This window comes from Bufo bufo, chromosome 2 (genome assembly GCF_905171765.1).
Source record: "Bufo bufo chromosome 2, aBufBuf1.1, whole genome shotgun sequence".
Classification (NCBI taxonomy): Eukaryota; Metazoa; Chordata; class Amphibia; order Anura; family Bufonidae; genus Bufo; species Bufo bufo.
The window spans coordinates 212,494,265-212,512,913 of record NC_053390.1 but is presented as its reverse complement, the minus strand read 5'-3'; the positions used below and the strand labels follow the sequence as shown (position 1 = coordinate 212,512,913).

At 44.2% G+C, this 18,649-nt stretch overlaps 1 protein-coding gene across 4 annotated transcripts in view; it reads left to right on the top strand.

Moving 5' to 3' along the window:
* The window catches only part of CAMKK2 (calcium/calmodulin dependent protein kinase kinase 2), a 100,582-nt gene that overhangs the window by 35,971 nt on the left and 45,962 nt on the right, over window positions 1-18,649 (top strand). For all 4 annotated transcript variants that reach the window (XM_040416115.1, XM_040416112.1, XM_040416113.1 and 1 more), the window contains exons 2-5: window positions 5,022-5,592; window positions 7,245-7,292; window positions 12,723-12,776; window positions 15,071-15,122. In XM_040416115.1, the coding sequence (XP_040272049.1) occupies window positions 5,071-5,592; window positions 7,245-7,292; window positions 12,723-12,776; window positions 15,071-15,122 (676 nt within the window). In that variant the 5' untranslated portion in view covers window positions 5,022-5,070. The remainder of the gene's footprint in view (window positions 1-5,021; window positions 5,593-7,244; window positions 7,293-12,722; window positions 12,777-15,070; window positions 15,123-18,649) is intronic.

Here is an 18,649-nt window from a genome sequence, read left to right as displayed (position 1 = left end):
ATAAATTGTAAAAAATGTATATGAATGATGGCAGCACATGCCTGAGCTTTTAGGGTTTGGTAGTGGTGCAGGTCTTAGGAGGTACTGAATGTTATGGACCCAAAAGTAATCTAATGCTTATGGTCCTTTTACACTGGCTGATTCTCAGGCCATTATTGGGGACAAACCGTTAGTTCCCGATAATTGCCGGATCGTGAGTGGCTGCATTTACATACAGCGGTCATCCCACCTGTATGTACTACGATCGCTCGTCCTCATACAGATTAATTCTTTGTGGTCAGAAGATCCCTGTTTACACAGGGTGATGGGCTGACCACAAATGATGATTTTGGGTGGTAGCCGAAGATATGATCGCCAAATGAACGAGCATTTGCTTGTTCGTCCAGTGATTGGCCTTCATCAAGCCATGAGCAGTTCTGACTGACATTGGTACTGGCACATGGCTTGATAAGGGTCTATATTGACTCTAAACGTTGTATGATGTCATTAGAGCCTTAATAAACATTTGCACTTTAATTGCATCTACCCATGTGTGCTGTCCTGAGCTGTTGAAGTGAAGATCATTTCCCCCCCATTAATTTATTCAACTAAATTTCTTAACACCTGCCAATATTTTTAGGGAAACAGGTTAGGCTACTTTCACACTGCCGTTTCTGGGTCCGCTTCTGAGATCCGTTTTAGGGCTCTCACAAGCGGCCCAAAACAGGTCAGTTCAGCCCCAATGCATTCTGAATGGATAAGGATCCGTTCAGAATGCATCAGTTTGGCTGCGTTTTGGTCTCTGCTCCGCTTTTGAGGCGGACACTAAAACGCAGCTTGCAGCGTTTTGGTGGTGTCCGCCTGATGATGCGGAGCCAAACGGATCCGTCCTGACTTATACACACAATATGGTGCAATTGAAAACGGATCCGTCCCCCATTGACTTTCACTGTAAGTCAAGACGGATCCGTTTTGACTTAAACTTTTTTTTTTTATGAATAATGCAAACTGATCCGTTCTGGTTTGCATTATCTGTGTGGATCCGTCTGTGCAGATACAAGACGGATCCGCACCGAACGCAGGTGTGAAAGTAGCCTTAATTAAAGGGGTTTTCTGAGATATTTTTATTGATAATCTATCCTCTGGATCTGATCGGTGGCAGACTGACCCCGCCTTTCCTTCATTAAAAGGACTGTGATATTTGTGCAAACCCTTTAAACACATCAATGAGCTGATCACATATGGAGTTTGCTGCTGGGACTTCCATGATTCTGCTCTTAGCAGGTGAAGCAGCTGGTGAATTCTCATTTCCAACTGTGGTGTAGAAATAAAGTATCACATGCAACCATTTAAATTAGAGGTGGGACGAATCCAATTTTTTCCGAATACGAAAAGGTTCTCAAATATATCGAATCTTTCGAATCTCGAATCCTGCGAATCCTGTACATAATTGTGTGAACGCACGGTGTAAGAAACAAAGTCAGACCACGTCAGTATGTCTGAACCTCCCAGTCACAGTCGCACCCTATATGACCGCGATGACGCCTGCTATGACCCCTGCTCCTATAACTACAGAACATACAGGGTAATACAGCGCCACATACCTCTTACATCCAGTGACGTCTCCTTTGATGTAGATGTTCTCTTTCCTCATCTTCTCTTTTCAGACCTTCAGACCAGACACCATTTTTCGGCCATTTTTCGTCTCTGCAGTTTGACAAAAAAAAATCTTAGTTTACTACTTTTCCATCATCCTCCCATCTTCTAGACAAATCATCCTAACACCCCCAATACTGTTCCGCTGTGCTCCCCAATACTATACTGCAGAAACAGATAATACTCCTGATAATACTAGTACCACACAGAGCCCCCCATATAAAATACCCCTTCTTTGTGGCCTCAGTAGATGCCCCCATAGTGCCCCCCAATAATGTGCCAATAAGAAGTGGCCCCACAGTGCCACCCAATAATGTGCCAGTAAGTGTCCCCATAGATGCCCCCCTAATCATGTGCCAGTATCAAGTGCGGAGTGCCTCTCTCCTCCCCCCCATGTGCCAGTATCATAGTGCCATCTCCCCCCATAATGTGCCAGTATCATAGTGCCATCTCCCCCCATAATGTGCCAGTATCATAGTGCCATCTCCCCCATAATGTGCCAGTATCATAGTGCCATCTCCCCTCATAATGTGCCAGTATCATAGTGCCTCCCCTCCCCAATGTGCCAGTATCATAGTGCCTCTCACCTCTCCCCCTGGCATCCACAGATCCCCCATCCTATAACAGTGCCATCCACAGACCCACCATCCTATAACAGTGCCATCCACAGACCCCCACCACCCCATAACAGTGCCATCCACAGACCCCCACCACCCCATAACAGTGCCATCCACAGACCCCCCCCACCCCATAACAGTGCCATCCACAGACCCCCCCCACCCCATAACAGTGCCATCCACAGACCCCCCCCCACCCCATAACAGTGCCATCCACAGACCCCCCCACCCCATAACAGTGCCATCCACAGACCACCCCCCATCCCATAACAGTGCCATCCACAGACCCCCCCCACCCCATAACAGTGCCATCCACAGACCCCCCCACCCCATAACAGTGCCATCCACAGACCCCCCCACCCCATAACAGTGCCATCCACAGACCCCCCCACCCCATAACAGTGCCATCCACAGACCCCCCCACCCCATAACAGTGCCATCCACAGACCCCCCCACCCCATAACAGTGCCATCCACAGACCCCCCCCACCCCATAACAGTGCCATCCACAGACCCCCCCACCCCATAACAGTGCCATCCACAGACCCCCCCCACCCCATAACAGTGCCATCCACAGACCCCCCCACCCCATAACAGTGCCATCCACAGACCCCCCCCCCCCATAACAGTGCCATCCACAGACCCCCCCACCCCATAACAGTGCCATCCACAGACCCCCCCCACCCCATAACAGTGCCATCCACAGACCCCCCCCCCACCCCATAACAGTGCCATCCACAGACCCCCCCCCCACCCCATAACAGTGCCATCCACAGACCCCCCCCCCCACCCCATAACAGTGCCATCCACAGACCCCCCCACCCCATAACAGTGACATCCACAGACCCCCCCCACCCCATAACAGTGACATCCACAGACCCCCCCACCCCATAACAGTGCCATCCACAGACCCCCCCACCCCATAACAGTGCCATCCACAGACCCCCCCACCCCATAACAGTGCCATCCACAGACCCCCCCCACCCCATAACAGTGCCATCCACAGACCCCCCCACCCCATAACAGTGCCATCCACAGACGCCCCCCCACCCCATAACAGTGCCATCCACAGAACCCCCCACCCCATAACAGTGCCATCCACACCCCATAACAGTGCCATCCACAGACCCCCCCACCCCATAACAGTGCCATCCACAGACCCCCCCCACCCCATAACAGTACCATCCACAGACCTCCCCCCCACCCCTTAACAGTGTAATCCACAGACCCCCCCATTGCCGCTCCAGTACAGTTATAAAGTGTGTAATTTAATTAATAATGAATGATTCATGCTGCCCCCTCTGTCTGTAGTACATTCAATATATCCGACTTACAGGGCTACTGACATCGTAATGCAGGCCGGCCGGGCAGACGAGCGGCAGAGTGACTGACTGACGTCACCTGTCTGTGCCGCCTGCTTTATGAATGAAGCAGGCGGCGCAGGCAGGTGACGTCAGTCAGTCACTCTGCCACTCGTCTGCCCGGCCGGCCTGCATTACGATGTCAGTAGCCCTGTAAGTCGGATATATTGAATGTACTATAGACAGAGGGGGCAGCATGAATTATTATTAATAGAATACACATTTTATAACTGTACTGGAGCGAAGGGGCCGGAGCACAGTGAACGCACCGGCCCCCAGCTCCTCCTCTCAGTCCCTCCCACCGGATTCGTATCAGGTAAATTACGTCGGGATTCGAGTCCACGAATCCAGCAAGATTCGAGGGATTCGTGGATTTGACGAATCCCCCGTCCCATCTCTAATTTAAATCAAAGGGCTGTGCTATATGAATGAAAAGGTTGAGGTCACTAGAGGAAGAACCATTTGCATATCTCAATCATCTCAACTCTCATCTAATTTGATGGTGGGTCCTCTATAGTTGAATTTTGATTGTTGAATAAAAAAATCATTTGAGCTTCGTTGTCCGCTATTAGGATTGTGGTGGAAACTGACTTCAGGTTTCATTGTAAGATGGTTATGATTGAAAAAGTGGTGATATAACCCTTGTTTAAAGGTTGCAATTTCTGGTAGACTATGGGCCAAATTTATCATAGACAAAAGGCCTATGCAGCTTTATGATATCCAGGCGCGCTCCTAGATGCTGCACCTAGTATATGACTAGACATACGCATGTTATAAATTAGGCACAGCAGCTTGCAGTCTGTGCGCCTATACTGATATCTACGCCAGCCCATTACTGGTGTAGATTGCACTGTTCTTTTACACCAGAAAACTGGCTTAAAAAATGATAAATGTGGTGAGGCTGGTGGAGAAATACCACTTGTGGTGTTTAAAAAGTAGCAAACTTGCAGTTTGTGACTTTCACACCACAGAAGTGGTGTATTTCAAGTACTGTATATCAAACTCACAGAAAAATAAGAAATTGTACCCTCAAAATATTAGGATTGTATCTGTGCACTGTACAAACAGTGACTGATCAGAGCTGTGGAATCGGATTAAATTTGTAGTGGAATCTGAGTTGGCTGAAATTAACAGACCCTAGCTTTGGCTTCAAACGAAAAAATCTTACAGGATGGTGACGAAAACATTGAAAAGCATCATGTTAATATGAATTTACTATAGAAAATGTATTATTACTAATTATGATACATGAGCCATTTATGAAGGAGTTAGAGTCAGAAGTTTGGCTTGCCAACTCCACAGTCCTATTTATGATGGCAAAATTTGAGCCTGTTAATATTGGGAAAGCATTGTCTGACCTGAATGGCTTTTTTTTTATTTATTTTTTCACAAATTTTGTTTGTTTTTAGGTTCCAATGGGATCACTTTAAGTGAGTGCATGAAGCTTGGTCATACACCATGTCATCATGCGTGTCCAAGAGGGCTTCTTCTGAGAGGTCCATCCTGCAAGACGACCATGAAGCATCAAGTCAGCCTCATATTGTCTGTAGTTTCTCAGCGCTGAGTTTAGACCTAGGGATGGAATCTATTATTGTGGTCACAGAATATGATTCCAGCATCTCTGAAAGGGACCATGACCAGAGTGGACAAACTGGGCAGCAAGTGGACGAACCTAAAGAGAACTTCAAGGAACTACCTGATTTTCATAGACTTACGGAAAGTGGATGCATAACGGTTAACACAGAAGGTATAGTTAGAGATAATACAGATCAGAGAGCCAAACTTAACATGACCAATAGAAAACTTTCACTTCAAGAACGTACTCCATCTGTGCAGTCTCCAAATGACAATGTAGGAGTGAATGGACGATATATTTATCCATCTCTTCCATATTCTCCCGTGACATCACCGCAGTCTTCTCCTCGTTTGCCAAGAAGGCCAACAATTGAGTCAAACCGGGTTTCTATTACGGGTTTTCAGGTATGCACATTGGCTCTTGAAGACTTTTATAAAATAGATTTAAAGGCTATGTACACCTTTTAGGGACAATTTTTTTTTATTTTTTTATTATTGCCTTTTACTCATTATGAGGTAAAAAAAAATTCTAATTGGTCTTTATTAAAAATATGGAGTCCTTTTCTTTGTACGGAGCATCTCGCTCTACTAACAGGATGTTAATTTTTTGTCTCTTCAGTCGGGCAGGAAACTGACGGGCTCCTTATCTCTGCTCTCTGACCTTTATAAACACTCACTAAAGCTCAATCCTTATCTCACTGATAAGAATGTGGCTTAAATAAGTGTTTACGACCTCAGGGAATTTAGATGACCTCCACAAAGTGAAAGTAGGATTCACACACAAACCGTTAACTCTTTGTGACAGAACGGCTCAATATTTTTATTAAAGACTAATTGAAAAAATAATTTTTAGCCCAAAATGAGTAAAATGCAATCATAAAAAAGCCTTTAAGCTGAGCTTGCGGAATTGTCTAAACTGTTATTTCCATGCTTCCCGTTATTCCATGCCACTTTTGAATGAAAACATTCAAGGGTCTTAGAGTTTATCCATATGTTTTAGTTGTGATATGGCCAAAAGTCTCGACTTTGGCAAATCATGTGCATTTAACCCATAATTTTCAAATTTTTTCTTCTTAAAGAATTATATTTAGGACCTGTTCCTAGAACTGCTTCTAGTAAAATAAAAATGTGATCAGCGTTTTTACATACCTAGGGATAGGGTATGTTCTCACTACTCAGTTTTCCTGTAGCAGCGGGATTGAAAAAACAGCTTGCATTAAGTTGTCACACTAGATCATGTATGAACCCAGCCTTGAGGTGTGTTCACACAATTTAAATTCAATGCAGATTTTGGCACACATTCTGTGCCGAAATTCACATGAAAAGTCAACATATCTGCATTCCATTGTTTTGACTGGGAATCTGCATTGCTATTCATACGGCTGCAGATTTTGAATGGGGCTAATCCACAGTTGGATCCATGGCATTCTATCTCTGGCAGAAATCAGAGAGTCAGCCTTGGATATCTGTTGCGGATTCCATGACACATAAATGTCAGATTTTTCTTTGAGTATTTCAAAGCATGTGAACTCATCGGTACTCGCTTTTACAGCTGTGATATATTAAATATACTCCTTCGTGCTCTCACCGACTGGAAATGAACAGAATATTTTTTCTTGTTGCTTTTATTGTGGACTTTGTAGCACCAGATGCTGTAAATGGAGATGCTCAGCCTACCTCCTGGGTTATGTTCACATGGCCACTTGTTACTTCTGTTGTTCGCACTCTGTTATAGAAGCAGAACAATGAAAATAATGGAAGCGCTGTTTTTGTAAAATTATTAAAAAGAGCGGCACCTGACAGACCTCATTGACTATAATGCTCATAGACTGTTATTTTTCTTGGCAAATTAACGCTGCATGATGCACTATTTTGTCTTGCATTTTTAGCAGACTCTATGACAGAGGACCTTAACAAAGCCTCTGACGCAGATGGGAACATAGCCTTACAGCCTCATAATAACAATTTTTGAAAGGGTGATGCTAACAAAAATAAATTGTCATTTGTCAACTGTTTCTATGCCCGTTGTGATAACGTTATTTTCTTATGTTGAAAAGGATTGTGTCCAGCTCAACCAGTACAAGCTTAAAGATGAGATTGGTAAGGTGAGTGCAAGTGATTCCCAACCAGTGTCCTGCAGATTCCATTTTTGTTCCAGAAGCTGCAGTGATGATGGAATTCTATATATCTGGGTTGTACGCTTCAGTCTTATCCCCATTCATTGCCACTGCGTAAAAAACGGAACGGAGTGCACCAGAATGCATTCCGTTTCATTGCGCTCCATGACGCGCACAGGCAAAGTTTTTGAGGTGCGTCCCAGGATGCGGAGCAAGACAGATCCGTCATGACTCGCAATGTGTAAGTCAATGGTGACCGATCCGTTTTCTCTGGCACAAAAGAAAACTAATCCATCCCCCATTCACTTACAATGGTTTTAGAGACGGATCCGTCATTGCTATGTTAAAGATAATACAACCGGATCCGTTCAAACCGGGTGCAGACTTGAAGCGTTTTTGGTGATCCATAACGGATCCAGCAAAAACGCTGGTGTGAAGTAGCCTTATGTGATATTTTTATTGTTGTGCAGATAATGCTACATGTCAAATTTGTTTTTAAATTACTGCATTTTTCGCTTCATAAGACGCCCCTGATGATAAGACGCACCTAGGTTTTTGAGGAGGAAAATAAGAAAAAAAATACTTTGAACCATAAGTTGTGCTTTTGGTGGGTTTTGAACTAATAGTGGTCTGTGGATGACACTATTATGGGGAATCTGTGGATGACGCACTGTTATGGGGGGCATCTGTGGATGACGCACTGTTATGGGGGGCATCTGTGGATGACGCACTGTTATGGGGGGGCATCTGTGGATGACGCACTGTTATGGGGGGCATCTGTGGATGACGCACTGTTATGGGGGGCATCTGTGGATGACGCACTGTTATGGGGGGCATCTGTGGATGAAGCACTGTTATGGGGGGGCATCTGTGGATGAAGCACTGTTATGGGGGGGCATCTGTGGATGAAGCACTGTTATGGGGGGGCATCTGTGGATGAAGCACTGTTATGGGGGGGCATCTGTGGATGAAGCACTGTTATGGGGGGGCATCTGTGGATGAAGCACTGTTATGGGGTGGGCATCTGTGGATGAAGCACTGTTATGGGGTGGGCATCTGTGGATGAAGCACTGTTATGGGGGGCATCTGTGGATGAAGCACTGTTAGGGGGGGCATCTGTGGATGAAGCACTGTTATGGGGGGGCATCTGTGGATGAAGCACTGTTATGGGGGGGGCATCTGTGGATGAAGCACTGTTATGGGGGGGGGATCTGTGGATGACGCACTGTTATGCGGGGGGCATCTGTGGATGACACATGTATAGCATCTTATGCTGTATATGTGTCATCCACAGATTCCCCCCCATAACAGTGTCCCCGTGTAAATAGTGACCCCCAATGCAGGGGGTGGAGGTGTTGGAATCGCGGCGGGGCCCGATGCAGTCACTGTATTACACCGGCCCCTGCTCACAGCAGTCTTTATATGTAAAGTGTAGTCATGAGAGCTTTGTTAAAGTATCGCAATCCTCTGTAGTACTCATTATCAAACTACCGTAGCAGGCAAGCCGGCAACGTGACGTGACGCCACTTACTCCGTCACACGCCTGCTCCGCCTGCTTCATTAATAAAGTGGGAGGAGCATGCGTGTGACCGAGTAAGTGACGTTACGCGGTCGGCCTGCCTGCTACGGTAGTTTGATAGTGAGTACTACAGAGGACTGCGCTACTGCAGAGGATTGCGATACTTTAACAAAGCTCCCATGACTACACTTTACATATAAAGACTGCTGTGAGCAGGGCCGGTGTAATAGAGTGCAGTGACTGCACCTGGCCCCGCCGCGATTCCAACACCAGTTTCCGGCCTCCAGCCCCTCCTCGCTGATACATCACAGGCCACGCTGTGCAGCATAGCGGCTGGCGATGTATCAGCGTCACCAGAGTAAAAATGGCAGCATTCGCTTTCTAAGAAGCACTGCCATTCCCCCCCCACACACTTTTTTTTGGGGGGTGGGGGTTGCGTCTTATAAAGCGAAAAAATTTAGTAAATAACTTTTAATTTACAACTTTGTGTTTTTTGTATTTATTTTTTATATTTTTTTTCCTTTCAGCAGCAATATATGGTTTATACCATGTTTTAGCTATAGTTATAGCAGTTACCAGCGCAACTCAGGAAGTAATTATGTTGAAATTACGGTACTTGAATTTCGAAAGGGTCGTTATTTAAGATGAAATAAATTCCCTCAGAACTTGCACAAACTGTTAACATTTACATAATCACTTTTGAAATGGTCTGAAAATATTCACATTCCATGATATAAACGCCACTTCTGAGAGCAGTTCTTCGGGACTTTCAGTCCTCTGATCAGCTCTAGGTGATATGTTTTAAAGGGGACCCATCCGCTTTCCTGACGTCTGTTTTAGTAAATACTTATATTTTACATAATATAACAGTTCTGACTTTCTTTTTAAACTTTTGCGTTGTGCCTTTCCTCAACGCTACCAGCTTTTATTTGAAAGTTTCAGAGACTGTTTAGAGACACAGCCCCAACTGGTAGCACTCAGATTTCACTTACATGTCAAATTGGAGGAATAACAGATACAGCACAATACAGAGTTAAAAGAATGATGTTATAGTGATTTACATTGTGGAGAGTACAAGTACTTTTTAAAAACGGACATGTCATGAGTTGTCTAGAGTTCTTTAAAAGGGTTTTCTGGGTGTTTTATACTGATGACCCATCCTCGGGATGGTAGTATCTAATCGTGGGGGGGGGGGGGACGGGGGACTCCAAGGACCCCGACTGATCAGTTTTTTTGAGTAGGCCATGGCTCATTCTATACACTACATCATGAAAGGCTTAAAAGCCTGCATTGCCAGAGCATATACAGTGCCTTGAAAAAGTAGACATCCGCCCAAAAGACTTTCAGCAGTAATTTCAATGAAAGGTGCCCCTACAAAGAATTGATTCGGGGGGAGGGGCTAAATACAAATGCACGCCACACTTTCAAGATTTTTATGTAAAAATTTTTTGGAAAACCATATATCGGTTTCTTTTCACTACACACATACTTGCTACTTTACTTGCTACTTTGTGTTGGTCTATCACAAAAAATCCCAATAAAATACATTTAAGTTTGTGGGTGTTAAGTGAAAAAAATTTGGAAATGTTCAAGGGGTATGAATACTTTTTTAAGGCACTGTATGAGTACAGTAGGAAATTAATAAAATTGTAGTAATTTAACTTTTGAATGGTGTGTATATGCTTTTATACCCTTCAGTAAGATATTCAAGCAAGCCCTGCCCCTATTGCCACCAGATATAGGTTAGCTATCCAGTAAGTCAGTGTTTGACCTTTTAAACAGACAGAGCTTGCTAAGAGCTCATTTTCATATCTTTCCAGAATTCCAGATGAGCGTTGTCTGGCCTATAAGACTCAACAGGCCATTTAGGCATTCTCCATAAGGAGATCTAGTATCCCCTATCCGCTTTAATAAGGAATATTATTCAATTTTTTGATATGACTAATTCAACCTGCAAATGTCTGCTTTTCATACAGTGTTTTCAAAAAATATTAATTCACCCTAGACGTTTTCCTAGTGGATGAAATGACTTTTTTTTAAAAACGGAATAGACACTTAAAGGGGTTCTCCGGGAATTAAGAAAATGAAAATACTTAAATATTACTTTATTATAAATATATTCTCAAATACCTTTCATTATTTATAATGGCTCGTTTTTGTCTGGGGAGCAATCATCAGGGGAAATAAAATTGCTGCTGTCCCATTAGTTTATAAATTCACAGCCTGATGAATGTTTAAAAATAAAAAACAAAACCTTTATTTTAAATCCGTTTAAAAGGAGGCAAAAAGCCTATATGTCACAGTGTGTCCCATTAGTTCACACAAAACCTGTCCTGATCACACATGAGGATAAGTTACTGTATTTTTCGCCCCATAAGACGCACTTCCCCCCCCTAAAATGGGGGGAAAACGCTAGTGCGTCTTATGGGCTGAATACAGGGCAAAGAAATATAAAATGTGCGGCGCATTGATTATGCTCGGTACATCGCAGGCTGCGCTGCTTAGGAATAGCAGCCTGCAATGTACCAGACAGTTACCTGAAGAGGGAGAGCCCAGCTTCCGCAGCGCTGGCTTGCAGATGAGGATCGGCCGTGGCGTGCGCTGAGTGGTAGGGTGTAGGGCAGCTGGTGTACGCTGATAGAGACCGGCCAGCCCTGTCTGGGGCTGGTTGACAGGGACCAGCCAGCATATTTGCAGGCAGATGTTGGTGGGAGCGTGTCAACTGAGGGGCGGAGCAGGCTTTCCTGCCAGACATGCCTGCTCCGCCTCTAAGTCTTCACACTGCCTGCTCCTGTGCACAAGGTATGAGGGCTGATGAGAGGCTGGGGAGCTGATGGGGGGGCTGATGAGAGAAGCTAGGGGGCTAATCTGAGGTCTGCTTGGGGTCTTATTTATATTGGGGCTGTTCTCCGAGGTCTGATCGGGGATCGTACACTTTGGTGTCTGAGCTGAAATCTGATTGGGGGTCAGCTAAGTTTTTATTGAGGTCTTATTAACATTGGGGGGTCTAATTGGGGCTGTCAGCTGAGGTTTGATTAATATTGGGGGTCTGATTGCTGGTCTGACCTTAGGTCTAATGAAAAAATTAAATCTTATTGTCATCCTCTAAAGTGTAGGTGTGTCTTATAGGCCAGTGCGTCTTATAGGGCGAAAAATACGGTACTTTACAACACTGAGGTAAAGAGCTGCCTTATCATCCTCTCTACTTGTCAGGGATTATGATCCTGAATACAGATAAGAACTTTAGCTGAATCTCTGGGGAATTTAGTTCATGAGGAGATGTGAAGTACAGCGAGGACGGACAGGACAGACTACAGTAATGGAGACTGTAAACTAGTGCTACTGCTCATTAGCCACACCTCCCCCTCCTCTCATGTCTCCTCATCATCTCCATTCCCACAGAGATTCACCTATGTTCAGGATCATGATTCCTGACAAGCATAGTAGAGAGGAGGATGAGGCAGCAGTATGGCTCATTGTGGTAAAGTAACTTGTCCTCCTGTGTGAATAGGACAGGTTTTGTGTGTATTGATAGGACGGCGGCCATTTTATTTCTCTTAATGATTCCTCCCTAGACAAAACAAGCCACTCTAAGTAATGAAAGGTATATGTGAATATATTTACAATAAAATAATATTTAAGTATTTAATTTTTTTTAATTCCTGGATACTCATTACAGTTATTAGCAAAATGTCATGTGAGTTGGGAAAACCCCTTCAATTTACATTGAGTTGTTTAAAGCACTATACTAAATTACTTGAAACACGTTGCATATAAGTGATCATCAGTTGGCTAATAATCTGTACCGAAAATCTGCAACTAAGTACAGTATTGTACAAACTAAATGATCTTACAAAATGTGATTAGTATTTAAAAGTGGTTGGTTTGCATTCCTGCAGGGCTCGTATGGAGTGGTGAAACTGGCATATAATGAAGATGATAATACGTACTATGTAAGTGGACACTACTCCTATGGCGAAAAACCTTGTGGCATACAATAGTTCTTCTATATTATACACTGCCTGTCCAAAAAAAAAGTCCCCACCTGGATTTAACTTAAGCAAATAGTTATGAGCCTCCTATTGTATAATTACTGCATGGGCGATTATCTTTTAGCTGGCAACAAGTTATTTAACCCCAACTGGTTCAATGAGTTGCTTTTCATTTCTTAAACAACCATGTCGAAAGACAGATCTCGTGGTCGTGGAAAAGATGCATTAAAAACTGGAAGGATAGTGGGGACCCATCGTATTCGAGGAAGAAATGTGGCGGGAAAAAAATCCTGAATGATCGTGATCGGCGATCACATTTGGTGAAAACAAATCGAAGAAAAACAGTAAAACTCAGGGCTATGTTTAATAGTGAAAGTAAGAGCATTTCCACACGCACAATGCGAAGGGAACTCAAGGGATTAGGACTGAACAGCTGTGTAGCCGTAAGAAAACCACTAATCAGTGAGGCAAACCAGAATAAAAGGCTTCAATTTGCTAGGGAGAATAAAGATTGGAGCAATGGAAGAAGGTCATGTGGTCTGATGAGTCAAGATTTACCCTGTTCCAGAGTGATGGGCGCATCAGGGTAAGAAGAGAGGCAGATGAAGTGATGCACCCATCATGCCTACCGTACAAGCCTGTGGGGGCAGTGCTATGATCTGGGGTTGCTGCAGTTGGTCAGGTCAAGGTTCAGCAACAGTATGTGCTCCAAGAATGAGGTCAGCCGACTACCTGGACATACTGAATGACCAGGTTATTCCATCAATGGATTTTTTTCTTCCCTGATGGCACGGGCATATTCCAAGATGACAATGCCAGGATTCATCGGGCTCAAATTGTAAAAGAGTGGTTCAGGGAGCATGAGACATCATTTTCACACATGGATTGGCCACCACATAGTTCAGACCTTAACCCTATTGGGAATCTTTGGGATGTGCTGGAGAAGGCTTTGCGCAGCAGTCAGGCTCTACCATCATCAATGCAAGATCTTGGTGAAAAATTAATGCAACACTGGATGGAAATAATTTTATTTTTTTGGACAGGCAGTGTATATATGTGTCTGCTCTTGGAAGTGGGTGTATATTTCATCTACATGCATTACTAATGATTCTGCATGAGTGAATTTGCATGTTGTTGGTTTATGTTATGGGTCATTCCATAGTGTTCCTGGTTAGCAGGAGCCTTTGTTGTACGTTCTGGCATTTATTTGGGTTACATATTAATGACAATTCTCCTGTGACAGTCCGCAAGTAAATTCTTTTCGTTGTTCTTTTCCGGCATAGAGTTCCGTCGTCGGGGCTCTATGCCGGGAAAATCCTGATCAGGATTATCCCAATGCATTCTGAATGGAGAGAAATCCGTTCAGGATGCATCAGGATGTCTTCAGTTCAGGACCGGAACGTTTTTTGGCCGGAGAAAATACCGCAGCATGCTGCGCTTTTTGCTCCGGCCAAAAATCCTGAACACTTGCCGCAAGGCCGGATCCGGAATTAATGCCCATTGAAAGGCATTAATCCGGATCCGGCCAAAAGCTAAACGGCGTTTCGGCGCATTAGTGGTTCCGACGTTTAGCTTTTTCTGAATGGTTACCATGGCTGCCAGGACGCTAAAGTCCTGTTTGCCATGCTAAAGTGTAGTGGGGAGCAGTATACTTACCGTCCGTGCGGCTCCCGGGGCGCTTCAGAGTGACGTCAGGGCGCCCCACGCGCATGGATGACGTGATCGCAACCATGCGCATGGGGCGCTCTGACGTCATTCTGGAGCGCCCCGGGAGCCGCATGGACGGTAAGTATACTGCTCCCCCGCTCCCCACTACCACTATGGCAACCAGGACTTTAATAGCGTCCTGGCTGCCATAGTAACACTGAACGCATTTTGAAGACGGATCAGTCTTCAAATGCTTTCAGTTCACTTGCGGTGTTACGGATCCGGCGGGCACTTCCGGCAAATGGAGTACACAACGGATCCGGACAACGCAAGTGTGAAAGAGCCCTAACTTGGACTTTCTGTACTGTCCGGCACTGTAGCAATCGACACAGATATGTAAACTGTTGATGCAGGGCTGTAGTTATAGGGAAGTAATGAGGAAACACTGAGATGTTTCTATGAACTGTCTGTTAAAGAATAAAAATCCACAGAAACAAAATAAAAAGCAACATACAAAGAAATTATGATAATCATAAAGTACATGGTCCACCGTTATATCAGTATATTTATTATATATTTGAACGTATTCTCTTTTCACTTTAATACAGGCAATGAAAGTTCTTTCAAAGAAGAAACTAATGAGACAGGCTGGATTTCCACGTGAGTTTTACATTAGATTTGTGACTGTATGCACTACTGGAAAATGAAAAAAGAAAAGGTGGAAAACTTGATCTGAGATTAACAAAGTTTAAGTATAAACTGCTGCTGGGCCTTGTGCAATGATCACAGAACCAAGGTGGTGCACCAGGGTGTTGGTTGAGGCAGGATCACATTAATATTGGGTAGCATCTCTCCATGCTGTGATACAGGCTGCCACTCCGACACGGTAATGGTCATACAGATGTTGGATATCTTCCTGCGGTAGATAGTCCAGCCAAACTGCTTGTTGGCTGTAGTGCATGAAAGATCAGTCATCCCATCCATTCTTCGACATTCTCGCTGGGGGAGAGATCTGGTGATCAAGTTGTCTAGGCGAGCTGCTGCATACCCTGAATAGGGTGGCCAGTTTCTGGGCGAGTGTTATCTCTTGAATCAAAAAAGGCAGTATGACTGGTTCCACAATGACCTGGACATACCAAAGGCTGGTCAATGTTCCCTCCACGAATGCCAGATGGGAATGGCCATGTTTACTAATGCACCCCATACGATGACACCTGATGTTGGTTCTATGTGTCTCCGCACTATGCATGATGGCAGTAGGAGGTCTCCAGCTCTCTTGTGAACTCTGATGCGGTCATTGTCCTCACAAAGAGTATTTATCCTTTTTTGTTCCTGCTTGGTTCTCCTAACTAGTCAATGTAAGGTATGAGACAAGCATCACTCACCCTGCCTCTAAACATAGTTTTTCACCACAAGACTCAGGACTTTGTGTGGAGATGAGAACAAAGTTATTTAACCACCATGGTTAGTGTACTTGTGAAGCTTTTGTATTAGTGAGTAGGACAGTTTTAGAGACCTGCACACTGCTTGTATTTCAGATTGCCCGTTTTATAGGGAACACATAAGTATTGCTGTATAGTGCCAGGTAATTGGCCATAATTGGTTTACATTATTTAATGTGTATGGTAATATTCCTGGGGTGCAACCCTGATGATCTAGGGCAATGAAGGAGTTAATGTTGATATCCAAGGTGGGCCAGGGTAGATAAATGGTGAATTTCCAAATCCTTGGTGGTTTAGGGCAGATAAAAGGATGATGTCAATATCCCTGAGAATCCAGGGCAAAGAAAGTGTTAATATCAAAATCCCTGGTGGTCTAGGGCAGAGAAGGGGTTATTGAGAGTATTGTTGATGGTTTCTGACAGAGAAGGGGGTAATTTTAAAATTCTCAGTGGTCTAGGGCAGGTATGCTCAACCTGCGGCCCTCCAGCTATTGTAAAACTTAAACTCCCATCATACCCTGCTGTAAGGTGATAGGTGTAGGCTGTCCAGACATGCTCGGAGCTGTAGTTTTGCAACAGCTGGAGGGCCGCAGGTTGAGCATCCCTGGTCTAGGGCATTGTAGAGGTTGATCCTTCAGTCCTAGTTCCCAGTGGGTAAGACTAGTTTCTCATTTGCGGCACAGAGACCAGGCCCCCAGGAATCGGCAGGACATAAACCGCAGCATGTAGTGGTTTGTGTCTGGCCGATTCTCCGCATTTTTGTTGGATCTCAATCGGACCCCATTATGCTTAATAGAGCCGTCGGGCATTTTGTTTGCTGAATCTGGAGAATTATAGCAGGATGTTCTCTGCCGGAATACACATCGCAGATGTGAAACTAGCCTTACATGCCTCTCCAGGCTTCAGACTTGTACTGGCTATAACAGGAGGCTGAACCCTGATTGTTCTGCCACCTGTTCTCCCCATTCACTGGTCATGGGGAGGGTACAGAAAGGATTGTGCAGCTGTACCTGTATATCTGCACAGCTCTGATTGGGCAGACTGTTCAATTAAAGCTCTGCCCTCCGCATAGAGGAGAGCTCAGGGAGCCTGATTGGGGGAAGTTTTTAACAATGCTTATGGAAACCTATAATATACATGTTTTTGAATGAACATGAATATCTAATGGAAAAAATGCACAATAGACTGGTAATAATTAGGGATAAGCGAAGCGAGCTTCGGATCCTATATTCGAAGTCGCTTCGCTCAAAACATTGGTTTAATGCTGTACGGAGATCTGTCTCCATACAGCTTTAAAATTTATGGCCTTCGATGAGGTGATGTCAGTTATTCGGAAACCCACATAAACACGGGGAGAACATACAAACTCCATGCAGATGTTGTCCTTGGTTGGATTCGAAACCAGGACCCCAGCGCTAACCACTGAGCCAAAGTGCTGCCCATAAAAAAAACATCCGAAATTATTTTATTTATTTTATTTTCAGTTTGTCTCAGGTAAATAGTTGGAGCACACAGGTGCCTTAAGCACATTTTAACCCCCTTAGAAATTGAGTTGGGAGTGAGAGCTACAGGTTTATGCGGCTCTCACTGTTGCCCCTTTCTAACGGCTGTATGGCAGCTAGCTCTGAGATTCTGGTATGGGTTTAAAGCTCAGCTTCTCATCTTTAAAACTAAACCACTTCACAGCTCTAGCTCAATTGCAGCCTGATATATTACCGGTTAAGGGCTCATGCACACGACCACGCCATATTTTGCAGTCCGCAAATTGCAGATATGCAAAACACTGACGCCCGTGTGCGTTCCGAAATTTACGGAACGGGCCGCCTATAATAGAAATGCCTATTCTTTTCCACAAAATAGACAAGAATAGGACATGTTCTGTTTCTTTTTTTTGTGGCCCCAAGGAACAGAACAACGGATGCGGACAGCACATAGACTGCTGTCTGCATCTTTTGCGGCCTCCTTGAAGTGAATGGGTCTGCACCCGGCTCTGATGCGGAGCTGAACCACGTTCATGTGCATGAGCCCTAAAGCAGCCCCTTTAGCTGGCTGTGTTCTTGCAGCTCTCACTCAATTTTAGCCTAAGAAAGAGCCCCCAGAAGCTCCTCTCCCTCCCTTCAGCCACACAGCCCAGACAGCAGTTGTTCAGAACCGCATTGTTCTTTTCTGCCTAAATGAGCGTGTAAAAAAAAAACACACAAAAATAATAATGGTTATTGTTTTTTCCTATTCAGACACCAAAATGTTAATCATTAAGTCTCATGTACCCTATAGCGATGCCAATTAAAACTATATCTCATCCTGCAGAAAACAAGTCCTTATAAAGATACATCAATGGAAACATTAAAGTTATGGCTCTTGGAATGCGACAACATAAACTATTGTCTTTGCATGAGTCATGCTATGATTGTGCAAAAGTGGTTAAAAAAAAAAATTAAAAATAGAACTACACATATTTGGCATCTTTGTAATTATACTGACTGATAGAATAAAAGTAACATGCTAGCCATACATCGTAATACAAAAAACACTGGCACATTATCTTTCCCTTCCCTCCCCCACCCCCCATCACTACCGCAAAAAAAGTTAGCTAACAGTTTTGGTCAGCTCCTGTTACACTGTCATCTGCTGACCATTATAACAACCAGCAATGGTGCATGTGGTCATCTCATTAAAGTACCTATCCAAATAAATATGTGTCATGTTATTGCTCTTTTGTGCTAGATTATTTTTTAAGTATGTGCTA